We start from the raw sequence: 14073 nt of genomic DNA, 5'->3' as shown, positions 1-14073 counted from the left end.
TGGGGGGAATGGCAAGGAAAAAGACAGTGATGCCTCACACAAGGCTCAGAGCCACCCAGGATGGGCCCAGTTCTACCCCACTCCCTGTCCCAGCCTTGCGGACCCAGGGCTCTGCTGCCCAGCACAAAGCTGACTGATCAGTGATTCCCACCCACTTCCTGTGACCTCTCAGGGACACTGCTCTCAGGAGAGGTCCTTCTCCCAGTCAAGCCGAAAACAAGCACGTCTATCTCTCCCCGCCCACCTACAGCAGCACAATGGAACAGGAACCAGACCTCAGACACAAGGAAGCACTGGTGGTGAGCTTCCGGGCATTCTGCCATTAAGTCCATATAACCCACCTTCACTGAGTACAGGCTCAGACTAAAACACAAAGGACACTGTTAACAAGACATGTCCTCAGACTGGTGTAGTGGACAGACCCAGGCACAGATAAGGATGGTACCAGCAGATAAGAGGCAGATTAGCCCTGGAGACACAGGATAGCACGGCTGCTAAGAGTTTGGACCCTGGAGTCAGGGCTTAGTTTCAATCCCAGCTCAGCCACTCACAAGCTGTGTTACCTTGGGCAAGTTCCTCGACCTCTATGTTCCTTTCTTTCCTCATCTGTCAGGTGACAAAATGACAGTGCTTCCACGTGCTCGTGAGGATTTAACAGGTGAAGATGCGTAATGCACCTAGATTGGTGCCTGTTAGAGCAAATGTATATGAGTGCCAGTCATGGTTAACTAAGGGAGTTGTGTTAGGGGTGACAGCTGGGTTTTATGATGTTTTTTAGGCAGCCATTAGGGGAAAGGGCATCCCAGGAAGAGGGAACAGCAAACTCAGAGAATCAGAGGAGAGAGCAAAGAGATCGTAAAGTAGGTCTGGCGACTGGTGGCTAAAGAGAGGTCCCCTGGGGGAGACCCTGCAAGGCGCTAAGAACCTGACCTTGCATGGTTCCAGACTGACTACTGAGACCACGCCTGAGCTGGAGGAATAAGCCTCTTCTCCACAAGTGGCAAAGACAGAGACTCTTGAAAGCTGCAACAGAGGTGACTCATTCTATACAACGAATCCTTAATATGAGTCTCGGCTGATTTCTCATCAGAAACCATGGCGGCCAGAAGGCAGTAGGATGGCATATTTAAAATGATGAAAGAATTAAAAAACTGTCAAGAAAGAATTCTGTATCTGGCATAACTATCCCTCACAAAGGAAGGAGAAATGAAGACATTCCCATGTAAATAAAAGCTGAGGGAGTTTGTCACTGGTTGACTTGCCCTATAAGAAATGCTAAAAATTAAAAGACATTGAACAACAACAAAACAACCAATCCAATTCAAAAATGGGCATAGGCAAGAGTTTGATTGCACCACTGCACACCAGCCTAGGTGACAGAGTGAGACTGTGTCTCCAAAACAAACACAGGCATAGGACTGAAATAGACATTTCTCCAAAAAAGATATACAAAGAGACAAGAAGCACATGAAAAGATGCTCAGCATCACTCATCATTAGGAAAATGCAAATCATAACCACAATGAGATATCACTGTACACCCGTTAGGATGGCTATTACAAAAAAACAAAACAGAAAATAAGTTTTGGCAAAGATGTGGAGAAAATGGAACCCTTATGCCCTGCTGCTGGGAATGTAAAATAATACAAATGTTGTGAAAAACACTATGGCAGTTCCTAAAAAAATTAAAATGAGAATTACCATATGACCCAGCAATTCTACTTCTGGATATATACTCAAAAGAATTAAAAGCAGAATCTCAAAGAGATCTTTGCACACCTATGTTCAAAGCAGTATTAATTATAATAGCTAAAACACAGACACAATCCAAGTGTTTCTCAATAGATGAATGAATAAACAATATGTGGTATGGCCAGGCACGGTGGCTCACGCCTGTAATCCCAGCACTTTGGGAGGCCGAGGCGGGCGGATCACAAGGTCAGGAGATCGAGACCACGGTGAAACCCCGTCTCTACTAAAAATACAAAAAATTAGCTGGGCGCGGTTGTGGGCGCCTGTAGTCCTAGCTACTCGGGAGGCTGAGGCAGGAGAATGGTGTGAACCCGGGAGGCGGAGCTTGCAGTGAGCCGAGATCGCACCACTGCACTCCAGCCTGGGCGACAGAGCGAGACTCCGTCTCAAAAAAAAAAAAAAAAAAAAAAAATGTGGTATGAACATGCAATAAAACATTACTCAGCCTTAAAAAGGAAGGAAATTCTGACACATGCTATTAATACAACATGGATGAACCTTGAGGATATTATGCTAAGTGAAGTAAGTCATCACAAAAAGACAAATAGTGTATGATTCCACTTATGTGAGGTACCTAGAGTAGTCAAATCAAAACCATAAAGCAGAATGGTGGTTGCCAGGGGCGGCGGGGAGAGGGGATTGGGGAGTTATTGTTCAATGGATAGAATTTTTATTTTACAAGATGAAAAGAATTGTAGAAATTGATAGTGGTGATGGTCACGCAACATTGTGAATGTATTTAATGCCACTGAACTATGCACTTAAAGTGGTTAAATGGGGCCAGGCACAGGGCTCATTCCTGTAACCCTAGCACTTTGGGAGGCTGAGGCGGGTGGATCACCTGAGGTCAGAGGTTCAAGACCAGCCCGGCCAACATGATAAAACCCCATCTCTACTGAAAATACAGAAATTAGCTGGGGATGGTGGCAGGGACCTGTAATCCCAGGTACTCAGGAGGCTGAGGCAGGAGAATCACTTGAACCTGGGAGGCATAAGTTGCAGTGAGCCGAGATCACACCACTGCACTCCAACCTGGGTGACAGAGTGAGACTGTCTCAAAAAAAAAAAAAAAAATTGGCAAAAAAATTAGAGTACAGTACACAGTAATGCAAAGCCATACGAAAAAAAATAAAGAACACTGGTAAACACACTTGCATAGATAAATAGAAAAGTCATATTTGACCAGGCACAGAGATAGGGTGTCTGTACTCCCAGCCACTTGGGAGGCTGACGCAGCAGGGCTGCCTGAGCCCGGGAGTTCAAAGCTGTAGTACACCACTATTGCACTTGTGAATAGCATCTGCACTCCAGGTTGGGCAATATAGTAAGACTCCATCTCTTAAACAAACAAAAAACAGTATTGTTGTATTTTTGGTCTGTAACTACTTTCTTTTCTGTGTGATTTAAAAGACAAATGTATAACATAATGATACATCTATGTTAACTGGCACACAATGTACAAAGATGCAATTTGGACAATAAACAACATAAAGGGGGAGAGAGAAAACTATAAAGGAACATAATTTTTAGATATTATTCAAGCTAATTTGGCCTTAACTCAAACTACATTGCTGTAGATTTAAGATGTTATTTGTAGGCCAGGTGCAGTGGCTCATACCTGTAATCCCAGCACTTTGAGAGGCTGAGGCAGGCAGATCACTTGAGGTCAGGAGTTTGAGACCAACATGGTGAAACCCCGTCTCTCCTAAAAATAAAACAATTAGCCAGGCATGGTGGTGCATGCTTGTAATCCCAGCTACTTGGGAGGCTGAGGCAGGAGAATTGCTTGAACCTGGGAGGCAGAGGTTGCAGTGAGCTGAGATCACACCACTGCACTCCAGCCTCGGCAACAAGAGTGAAACTCCATCTCAAAAAAAAAAAGATGTTGTTTGTAAACCTAAGAATAACCATTGAGGAAAAAAACTTTTAAAATACACAGAAGAGTAAATGAGAATCAAAACAGTACTTTAGGAAAAAAAAGTCAGTTAAACACAAAAGAAAGCAGTAATGAGGAATTGAGGAGGAAAAGATATAAGACATACAGAAAACATAGCAAAATGGCAGAAGTCCTTCCTTAACAGTAATTACTTTACATGTAAATGGATTAAACTCTCCAACCAAAAGGTAAAGATTGGCAGAATGGATCAAAACAAAACAAAACAAAGAAAACAAAAACCAACCACATGATCTAACTATATGCTGCTTACAAGAGATCCACTTTAGATCCAAAGACACAAATAGGTTAAAAGTAGAAGGATTTCACACAAATAGTATTCCATGCAAATAGTAACCAAAAGACAGCTGGGATGACTATACTATTGGACATAGATGTTAAGTCAAAATCATTACAAGAAACAAAGAAGGACATTATATTTTACTAAAAGCATCAATCCAACTGTTACCAACAGCCCACCAATTTACCTCCAAACCTCCCTCTGCCCACAAATCTGGGCCAAGTACAGAGTCCCTCCCCTGGCCCCACCATGAAGCCGGGAATCATGACATACTGAAGCACAGAAGCCTTCCTTGTGGTCCTTAAAGACATGAGTCAGGTGCACTACAGAGCTCTGAGTTCTTATTCCAGCCCTGGCACCAGCTGGCCTTGCAGCCCTGGGCAAGTCCTTCTCCCTGAGACCTCAGTCCCTGTATGTTCATGAAGGACTGCAGCAGCTGTCTCATGGCTTTCCATGTCCACCCTCTCCCAGGGAGGACAGAAGCCTCTCCCATTCCCAGGCACCCTCCCATCCCTGTGCCCCCTGGGGACTCACTGTCACAGTTTTAGTCACAGGTGCCTTTCCTAGGTTTCTAAGCTGTCTCCCCACGTTGGTCTGGGAACTCCTCCAAGGCAGGGAATAGTAGGTGAATGCCTGCTCTACCTGCCCTCAAGCAGGAAGTACGCTTCAGCTGCTTCTTTGGTCCTGAAAAAAAAACCCAGCCCCGGGGAGCTGACCCGCTCTGTAGTTCCACAGGCCAAGCCCAGTGGGATCCATCTTGTGCTTTGCTGTTGATGAGTGAGGGCCTTGGGCACGTTACTCAGCCTTCCTGAGCCTGTTTCCTCATATGCAAAATGCAGATTAAAAACCTCTTTTCCAGCTGGGTGTGGTGGCTCACACCTGTAATCCCAGTACTTTGGGAGGTCGAGGTGAGTGCATCACGAGGTCAGGAGATCGAGACCATCCTGGCCAACATGGTGAAACCCCATCTCTACTAAAAATACAAAAATTAGTTGGATGTGGTGGCATGTGTCTGTAATCCCAGCTACTCAGGAGGCTGAGGCAGGAGAATTGCTTGAATCAGGGAGTCGAAGTTCACACTGAGCCAAAATCATACCATAGCACTTCAGCCTGGTGACACAGCAAGACTCTGTCTCAAAACAAACAAGCAAGCAAGCAAACAAAAAACCCTCTTTTCCCACAGCTGCCATTGTGAGGCTAAAATGCCATTTGGGACTCCATGAAAATGCTTCTTCCTTCATCTGTTTCCCCGGTCTGCCTCTCTCCTCCTCTCTTCCTGCCAGTTCCTTCCCTATCCTGAAAGATCCATGGGAAACAGGATGAAGGCTGTCCCTCCTGTCCAGGACTCATCAGGAAGCCCCAGGTAGGCAGAGAAAGAAGGAGGACTGTGGACAAGGCTCGGGGTTTGCAGAGCAGGGAAGCCTCCCAAAGGAAGCAGAGACCACACTGAAGCCTGAGTAGAAGTCAGTCAGGCAAGAGAGGAAGCCAAGTGCTCCGTGGATCTTTCAGGACAGGGAAGGATGTGGCAGGAAGAGAAGAGAGGGCTGACCAGGGAAGCAGATGAAGGAGGAAGCATTTTCATGGAGCTCCACGTGGCATTTTAGCCTCGCATCAGCAGCTGTGGGAAAAGAGGCTTTTAATCTTCATTTTACATATGAGGAAACTGAGGCTCAGGAAGGCTGTGTAACGTACCCAAGGCCCTCCCACTCATCAATAGCAAAGCCTGGGCTGGAGCCCACTGGGTCTGGTCTGTGCAACTGCAGAGCTGGCTGGTTCACCAGGGCTGGGCTTTCTTCAGGACCAAGGAAGCAGCTGAGTGTACTTCCTACTTGAGGGCAGGCAGAGCAGGCATTCACCTACAAGACACTTGCTCCCAACAGAGGCCACCCACAGCTGGAAGCGGGTCAACGTTCAGAGGGGCAGGAAGGGAGGGGGTGGTGAGGAGGTCCCTTCAGCCAGAGGCCTGCCTCAGAGGCCCCCTGAGGGAGGATGCCCCTGGAGGGCTATGGGGGCCCAGGCCCTGGCACACAGCAAACACTCAGCAAATGGACTTTTCCTCTCCTAGATCCTGCCCATGTCTAATGGGCATTTGAACAGGCTCTCAGGCCAAGGGGCTCTAGAGGGGGTCTCCTCCAGCCCCTAGGATGGAAGAATGTCTGTCCTGATGCTGCCCTAAAGCCTGCCTCTCACTCACACACACAGACACACACGCACACACTCATCTGCAAACATGCCGGACCCTGCAGCCTCAGGGTGGCCAGGCAAGGCTGAGCCATTGGCCTCTGGTGACCCTGGAGACCGAGAAGCTGCTGGCCAAGCCCCCACAGCACACAGCCCCACAAGCCCTACAGCCTGCTGCCAGGCCCACCTGGCTCAGGGCCCACATTCCTGGCTTCCGCTCTGGATACCGGGAGCTCATTAGAGCCTCAGACTGATCACGGGGAAGGACTGAGGGTCAGAGGCCACTGTGGCCCTCAGTAGGAAGGGGGGCTGGAGGACTCAGCTCGGGGCAGTACCTCTGCTACTTCCCATAAAATCCCAGGGGTCTCCAGCTCAAGCCATGTCACCCCCCACCCTCCAGTCACTGCTCCCCAAGGCCCTAAGGATAAGTTGGGCTCAGGGCCCTTTGTGGCCTGGCTTTGGGAGCCTTGCCAAACTTCTCTCCTCTTCCCCAGGGACCTTCCCACATCTAGGCCTTTGCACATGCTGTTCCACTGCCTGGGATCCAGAGATGTCTGTAAATAAAATCATTTCTGCCCAATGGGGTGAGCCAGTGAGAGAAGGAAACCCCAGCCAGCACATCAGAGGGAACAGGTTTCAGACTGGGCCTGGAGGGCTGGGTTTGGAGGTCTAGCAATTTTCCAAGAGAACACCCTGGGGAGGGTGTCCCACGGGTAAGCATATGGAAGAGGGGATATGGGATGGGGAGGACAGGCCACCCAAAGAGGGGGGAGCACTGACCTGCTGAAGAATCACCATGGTCCCAAGTCAGGAGCTCCTGCTGCCCACTGGGCCAGGCACAGTTCTGCAGGGAGACAGACCGTGTCATGCTTCTGGGCAGGCCAGCCCTGGAAGCCTGGAGCCTGGCTGGGGTCACCTGGGCTCCACCCAAAGCCCCAGTTCCCCCTCCCTCGAGGGAACCCTCCCTGGCTTCTCTCCCTCTGGCCACTGCCCAACCTGCGTGACCTGAGCCTCAGCCACCGTCACCAGCACCACTGCCCAGAGCAGCTGAATTCTTCTTTCAGTCACTGTCATTCAGAGATTCCCAAAGGGCTCCTAGAAAGTAGCAAGTCTGGCCCCACCAGGGACCTATGGCAAAGGGGCCCAGAGAGGGACCAAGACTTGCCCAGGGTCACACAGCTAGCCAGAGCAAATATAGGACTAGGACTTAATCTCCGGCACTCAGCTTAGGGATTGTCCCAGGAATGTGGGTGACAAGGACAAGCCTGAGAGAGGGGAAGGTCATGGGCTGGGCATGACCTGCTCACGGCACACCCTGCCTGAAACCTCTCAAGAGCACCCACCGCCCTCAGGATGGCTCTGTGCAGAGCACTGGCTGCTGACAGGGAGGCAGGGTCATTGGGGTCTGTCTCTGGCTGTGCTGCTGAATGCACCGCACCTGGGCCCCCCACGCCCAGTACAGTCTGGCCCCTGCTGATGCCTCAGTCTTTTCTCTCACTGCTCACTCCCTTTCACACCCTTATACTTGGACATCCTCAGTGACTCACTGTTCCTGAAAAACGCCAGCTCTTGCCATCTCCTGGCCTTTACACACTGGCCCTTCTACCTGAAATTTTGACTAGTGAATTTCCACCTATGGTTCATGGCTCAGTTCAGATGATACCTCCTCCAAGAAGCCTTCCCTGACCACCCCAAAGCTGCCAAGAGCCTCTATATTCCCCTTTATCCCATTTTGACTATATGCATTATGTTGTCAGGGTAAGGATCTGTCCCACCTCTGCCCCCAAAGGTAGGGAGTTGATCCAGGGTGGGATGTGGCCGGTGGGAGAGGGTCTGAGACATTGCCTTGTCTCCAGCCTTGCCCAGCACAGGGCCAGGCCCAGAGATGGGCTCTGGAAGGAGCTTAAAAGGCAGCCCCAGCCTACAGGCCCTGGTGTGAGGCCCCTCTGGCTCCCAACCTGTCCCCTAGAATGCGCATCAATTTTTCACAAGGGACCATTCAGAGCTGCCGGGGCATTCGATCGTCTGCCCATGCCACCGCCTGACACCCGAGCCCTGACCCCTGCCCTGGAGCTCTGGGACACAGCAAACCCACGGTCCTTCCAGAGACCTGAACTAGTCTGGGTGCCTGGTGGGGGTGTGGATTCCACAGGGCCAGCAGGCAAATGCCACTGGGCACTTGTCTGAAGATGGTGCCCAGGCTGTGGAGCCGGCGCCCTATGCCAGCATGAGCCACGAGGGCTGGGGGCAGAGCCAGTGCTCTCACTAGAGATGTGGGGCTCCAAGGGATGTGGATCAGAGGAGAGTGGTGAGGGCATGGAATTTAAGGGCCACATGTTAAAATGACAAGACATACATTTTATTTCTAAAAATGAGAACTAGACCACATTCAAGTTAATTTCTTTTCCAACTGACCACAGGGGCCATAGGCTGTATTTATATTTTTATGTCTATGCCTGGTTTTACCTCTTCCCCACTACAACCCTGGCTGGTGGGGCTTCATACTCCCATTTCACAGATGGGACATTTGGTGCATAGAGGAAGGAAGTGACTTATCCAGAAATGGAGATCAAGAGCGTCAGAGAGAAAGCAAAGGAGACAGAGAGAGAACGGACTCTTCTCTCTCTCTGCCACCACAGCACGTCTAGTCCCCTGGCCCCAGGATGCCCCTAACCCCAGCCCCAGCTCCAGCTCAGAGAAGATGTGATGGACAACATGCCCCTTGGCTCTTCCCTCCTCCAGGGGACACGTGTCCATCTTCCCAGGCTCAGGACAATTTCATTCAGTGGCTGTGGTGACTGAGCCCTCAAGGGTGGCAGGAAGCCTTGTCCCAGGAGAAAGTGGCTGCAGGGCAGAGGATCTAGAGGTAGCTCAAGTCCATGACTCCTCCACATCCAAACCCCTCCCAACGCCCCAGGACAGTGGGCAGCCCATCCTTACCTGGGGCCCAGCTGCTCACTCTCAGTGGCCTGCCAGCCTGGTACAGCTGCCACCTGCACGGAGGACTCGGGAAGCTGGGGTCATGGGCCCAGCCAGTCTGCAAACACACGTCCCCTCTTCCTCTGTCTGGCTCCGAGTCTCGCTCTGGGCGTCCCTCTGGATATTTTCCTTCCTCGCCGTCTCTCTGTGTGTGTCTTGTCTCTCCCTCTCTCTCCTGCCCAGAGCGGCTGTCCGGCCAGCACTGCTGCCCTCCCCTCCTCACTCCAGAGCCTTCTCCCAGGAGGCGGAGCCGGAGAGGGCCTCCAAGGTCTGGGTGCGGTGACATCAGCTTGGGGGACGGGCTGTGCTGGGGCTGGGACTAATGTCCAGAGGCTGCTCAGGGCTCTGTTCGGAGCACTGGCTGCCGACAGGGAGGCCGGGTCATTGGGGTCTGTCTCTGGCTGTGCTGCTGAATGCACCACACCTGGGCCTGGGCATCCCAGGCTGGCTTCAGGTGCCTCCTGTTGTTTGCAGGACACGGCCTGCTGTCTCAGCACCTGAGCAGGAAACCCCATGTGATCCTGACTTAGTCTCTGATATGCTGGGGTCTCAGCCCGCCGCCCTCCTCCAGCCCCATTTCCTCCTCCTCGACCTGGCTGTTTGGGAGAGAGAACGGTCAGGCAGAGCATGGCAGGAGAGAGAGTGCTGAGCTATAGCCCTGCCTTCTGCGCCTTCTCCCTCCTGCACACCCACCCTTGCCTCTGATGTGTGTCCCCTGACGCTGGTCAATGCAACATCGCCCCCACAACCTGCTCTGCGGGTTGGGGACACATGTTATTCTGTAATCATCCAGAAACTTTGCCAAACCAGCTGACTAGGAGCCACCCCACATGTGACAGCGACACATACAAACTGAAGTGAAATCTGTGATTTAAAGGGGTGGGCGGAACCAAACAAAGAGGAGCACAGGTCTTAGTTATTAGCGTTGTCGAGGGTGGAGACCTCCCGGGACCCTATCAGGACCTGGCAATTTCTCCTTTCCGCCCTCGGTGGCCACGCACCTGTCGGCAGCCCCATCGTGCACCTCTCCAGGGCAGCTCTGAGTGGCAGAAGGATGTCTCTTTTGGGTCACTAGCCCCCATAACTGGAGTGTCTGCAGGGAAGCCAGCCAGAAAGTGGGTTGGGGGCTCAAAGGGGCGCTATAGCTCGCCAGCGCCGCCTGCTGGTCACAGGCCCCACTGCCCCGCTGCTTCCCTCAGGCGGGCTGAGCACTGCTGGGAAGTGACAGGAGGCAGCTTCTGCTAGGGCCTGGGTCCCCTCAGACCCGACGACCCTGACCCAGGAAGACCCCAGGATGCCGTCTGCCCCTTAGTCTGGTGGGCCTAACAGGAGTCCAGGAGTCCCTGGAACACAGTCCCCACCTAGGATTTACACCTGCTGCCGAAACCTAGTACTGGCCACTCCTCGAGTCCCCCCTCTCCATACTCCCAGGCTAGGCAGGGCCAGTGGTGTCAGCCCTACACGGTGGGAAAATGAGACCCCGGGGGAGCACAGGGGAGCCCATGGCACACGGCTGGCAGCAAGGACAAAATGCAGTGAGCTGTGGGGATGGGACAGAGGTGAGCAGGTTGTGGGGGACAGGGTGGCCTCCAAACACCAGGATGACAGCTACATTGTGCTCAGCCACGCTATGAACCAGACACTATGCCAAGCAGATCACACGATTTGCAACGTCCATTTCTCAGTCCCATGAAGAAAGCGAGGCATCTCAGTTCACTTTGCCCTCACACTGCACTCACCCCCTGTCTCCCAAGTCCAGTTTTCCATTGAGTCATCCATTCTGCTTTCAGAATCATCCCAACCCTGCTGCTTCCCACCACCACACCAGCTTCCTGGCCCAAGATGCCTGCGTCTGCCCTCAGTAGCCTCTGCTCTGGTCCCCCGACACCTTCCTGTGCCCCGAAAGCCCATCTTCTCTTCCCAGCCCTTCACGCACACATCAGGGAGTAGGCGGTCTCTAACCCAGCAGGCCCACACTGTCCCATCAGTAATGTGCGGTGTAGTTTGTCATGACCAGAGTATGTCTTTGTGCTCCCTGCTCGTTTGTAGACTGTTCCAGAGCAGTGATTGCTATGCCTGGTTCCCCACATCCCAGGTGTCCAGGACAGGCCTTGGCACAAAGCCAGCCCCGTACAGATCTACCGAATTAAGGAATGACTGAATGATCCCCACAATCTCAGCTCACAGGCGCACCAGGCAGGCAGCGGGGTCTTCCCTCTGACCAGAGGACAGTCGCCCAGGCCTGGGGAATATTCCTCCATTGTCCCTTCCCCCCAGAGGGACAGAGAGACACAGGAAAGTCTTTTTGGAATTGTGATAAGATTTATTGAGACTAGAACAGACTTCTTGTCCCCCAACCCCGTGGTGGATCCTGAGAAGAGGGAAGCCCAGGTCTGGGTAGTGTGGGCTGGAGACCCCACCCACCTGCAAATGGGGACTCCCAGGCCCCCATGGGTGCATATAGTGAACAAAGTAATTGCTCTCCCCTACCTCCCCTGATCCTTACCTGCCTGGCCCCCAAGGTCTCCTGGGGACCAGAGATCCCTGCAATAGCCAGGAGCCAGCCTGGCCCACCTCAAGGGGCGGGAAGCAAAGGCAGCACTGTGGAACCTGTTCTGTCAGGGGGTGGCAGGCATGGCCTGGCCCCGAGGCTGAAGCCCACAGGTCTGCCACTTGGTCCTGGTGTACCCCTGTATCCCAGGGGACACGGCTGAGCAAAGTTCCATGTGTTAGCCCGAGGTGCAAGCTGGCTCACTTCTCCTACTCAAGAGCCTTGATTTGAAATATACATAGAGAAGTGGTGATTACATGAACATATATATATCTAGTGTGTGTGCATACAGAGATACATAGAGAAAGGGGTATTATTTTGCCCTTACTCAGCACTTGGTAGTAAGAGTGCTGACACACAAGAATCATTGGCCCCACTTTGTAGAAGGGGGAAATTGAGGCACAGGAGGTTTAAGTGACTTGCTCCCAGTCATGCAGAGTCCTGGCCCTAGGCCCAGGTTCTTGAGGGGGAAGTCCCGACTTTCAAGAAAGAATGCTCTTGTCCTCCTTGTTGTTCATTTCCTGGCCCCTCATATGGCCCAGGGCCAAGACCCAGGAGCAGAGCCAGACACAGAGTGAGGAGGCAAAGTCAGAGAATCCAGCACCTCCAGCCAGAACACTGATCCACACAGCGGGATCTGGAGTCGAAAAGTCAAGTTCCCAAAAGGAATTCCCAGCAAGGACACAGGAATTCCTGTTCTTGAATTAACTGCACTTTTTCATTTGCTACACCTGGTCTGGAAGCCCGAGAAGGGCACAGAAGAGATCCCAAGTGGGTCACGGCGCCAACGCTTACGAAGAGTTCTCCAGAGGACCAGCAAAACTGGAGCCAAGAAGAAAAATGGAGGTTCAGACTTTGAATTTTCTTTTAAAACCCCTGATTAAAATTGAGGTTTTCAACACAAAAATAATATAAAACATTGAGGACTAAAAGGAACATTTTGGTCCGGGCAGGAAGAAGAGCACTGTGGCCTCCTAGGCTGCATTTTGGGGGAATGTTGGTGGGGGGCTGTGGTCAGGTGATGGGGCTCCCTATCTCCTGCCAAGCCCAGTGGGTGGCCTGACTCTGGTGGGCCTGGCACCACACACCCCAGAGTCCTGTCTTTCAGGAAAAGCTGGGGTCTTACAGCAGAGAGGCTCTGGGAGCACCTCTCCCCTTCTGGTCCCCAAAGCCCCTCCACCTGCCTGGCCTCTGGCCCACTAACCCAGGCATGCTCCTTCCAGCGTGGGGCAGAGGAGTCAGGAAGACGCCCTTCCTCACCCCCACTGATACCACCTCTCCAGGGACCTTAACCCAGGGGCTGGGAATGGAATCGGAAGCTAGAATGAGCAGGCAGCTGCAGCTCCCCTGGGTATCTGCCTCTGAGAGGACCTGAGGACAGAGGCGAGGCCCAAGGTAGAGGCCGGAGGAGGGCCCCGCTTCACCTGGGGCCTCAAAGGTGTCATTTATTCATTCGGCAAATCTCCATTGAGTGAGGAAATGGATGGGTGAGTGGACAGGATTAGAGAATGAACAAATGTCACCTGCATATTTTCCCAATTCCAGCCTGAGCAGGAACCCGGCAGGAGCCAAGAGTCCTTTCAAGGTGGGACAACACCAGGTATTGCTGATGGGGAAAGTGAGGTCTGGGAGGCTGGGTTGGGCCTAAGACACAAGGAGCAAGAATGGGGCTTGGGGATGTGGCAGTTTGTGTGTAAACAAGTGACATCTTCTTGGCACTCCTCGGCAGACAGCAGGGCCTTAGGAAACGTTTTCAACGGATAGAGTCCCTTAGCAGTGGTGACAGTTGAGGTGGGGAGGACTATTTGAAATCTCAGCAAGGAGACTCCTCCACGAGAAGGGAATGCTTTGGGGCCCTCAGGACACTGAGGCTGAGGGAGGGGCAGAGACTTCCTAAGGTCACACAGCAAGTCAGTGGAAGAGTGGGAAAAGGACCCCAGTGTCCTGGCTCCCAGGCTAGACCCAGGCCCAGTGGGGACATGCAGATGGTGGTGGGAACTGCTGGAGCCAGGTAGGTGGGCAGGTGTCAGACAGCCATGAGGGAGGTGCTGCTGAGAATATGCACAGCCACAGTGCCTGGCAGGTCGCTGGGCTGCCGGCTGTTTCGGTCCCGGAGGTGGAGGGTATGTAGGGCCTGGAGGTCGTCTGGGTCAGCCTTTAGGTGCACCTGGCCCAGAAATTCATCCTTTAGCACTCGGTGGTTCCAGACCTGGGAAGAGACAGAGGATCATGGGAGGGGCGGGCTACCTCCAAGTCCAGAAGGTAGGAAGCAAGGGCAGCACTGTGGAACCTGTTCTGTCAGGGGGTGGCAGGCATGGCCTGGCCCCAAGGCTGAAGCCCGCAGGTCTGCCACTTGGTACTGGTGTGCCCCTGTATC

The 14073-nt window shown here is 52.5% G+C and overlaps 2 protein-coding genes across 5 annotated transcripts in view; both read right to left on the bottom strand.

The window, feature by feature from the left end:
- LOC105468794 (myosin VIIA) overlaps positions 1 to 9350 on the bottom strand; it is an 86162-nt gene extending 76812 nt beyond the window's left edge. The window contains exons 1-2 of one of the 3 annotated variants that reach the window (XM_011719158.3): positions 9107 to 9350; positions 6947 to 7010 (exon numbers count right to left, since the gene is read on the bottom strand). In XM_011719158.3, the coding sequence (XP_011717460.2) occupies positions 6947 to 6964 (18 nt within the window). In that variant the 5' untranslated portion in view covers positions 6965 to 7010; positions 9107 to 9350. The remainder of the gene's footprint in view (positions 1 to 6946; positions 7011 to 9106) is intronic. The other 2 variants (XM_011719162.3, XM_024788803.2) reach the window with 2 other exon arrangements.
- Positions 9351 to 13092: 3742 nt separating this feature from the next.
- Positions 13093 to 14073, bottom strand: part of LOC105468793 (calpain 5) — a 54733-nt gene continuing 53752 nt past the window's right edge. For both annotated transcript variants that reach the window (XM_011719153.3, XM_024788801.2), the window contains exon 13: positions 13093 to 13905. In XM_011719153.3, coding sequence (XP_011717455.2) covers positions 13723 to 13905 — 183 coding nt within the window. In that variant the 3' untranslated portion in view covers positions 13093 to 13722. The remainder of the gene's footprint in view (positions 13906 to 14073) is intronic.

The sequence above is a fragment of the Macaca nemestrina genome, chromosome 12, assembly GCF_043159975.1.
Source record: "Macaca nemestrina isolate mMacNem1 chromosome 12, mMacNem.hap1, whole genome shotgun sequence".
Lineage (NCBI taxonomy): Eukaryota > Metazoa > Chordata > Mammalia > Primates > Cercopithecidae > Macaca > Macaca nemestrina.
This window is presented reverse-complemented; position numbering and strand designations above follow the sequence as displayed.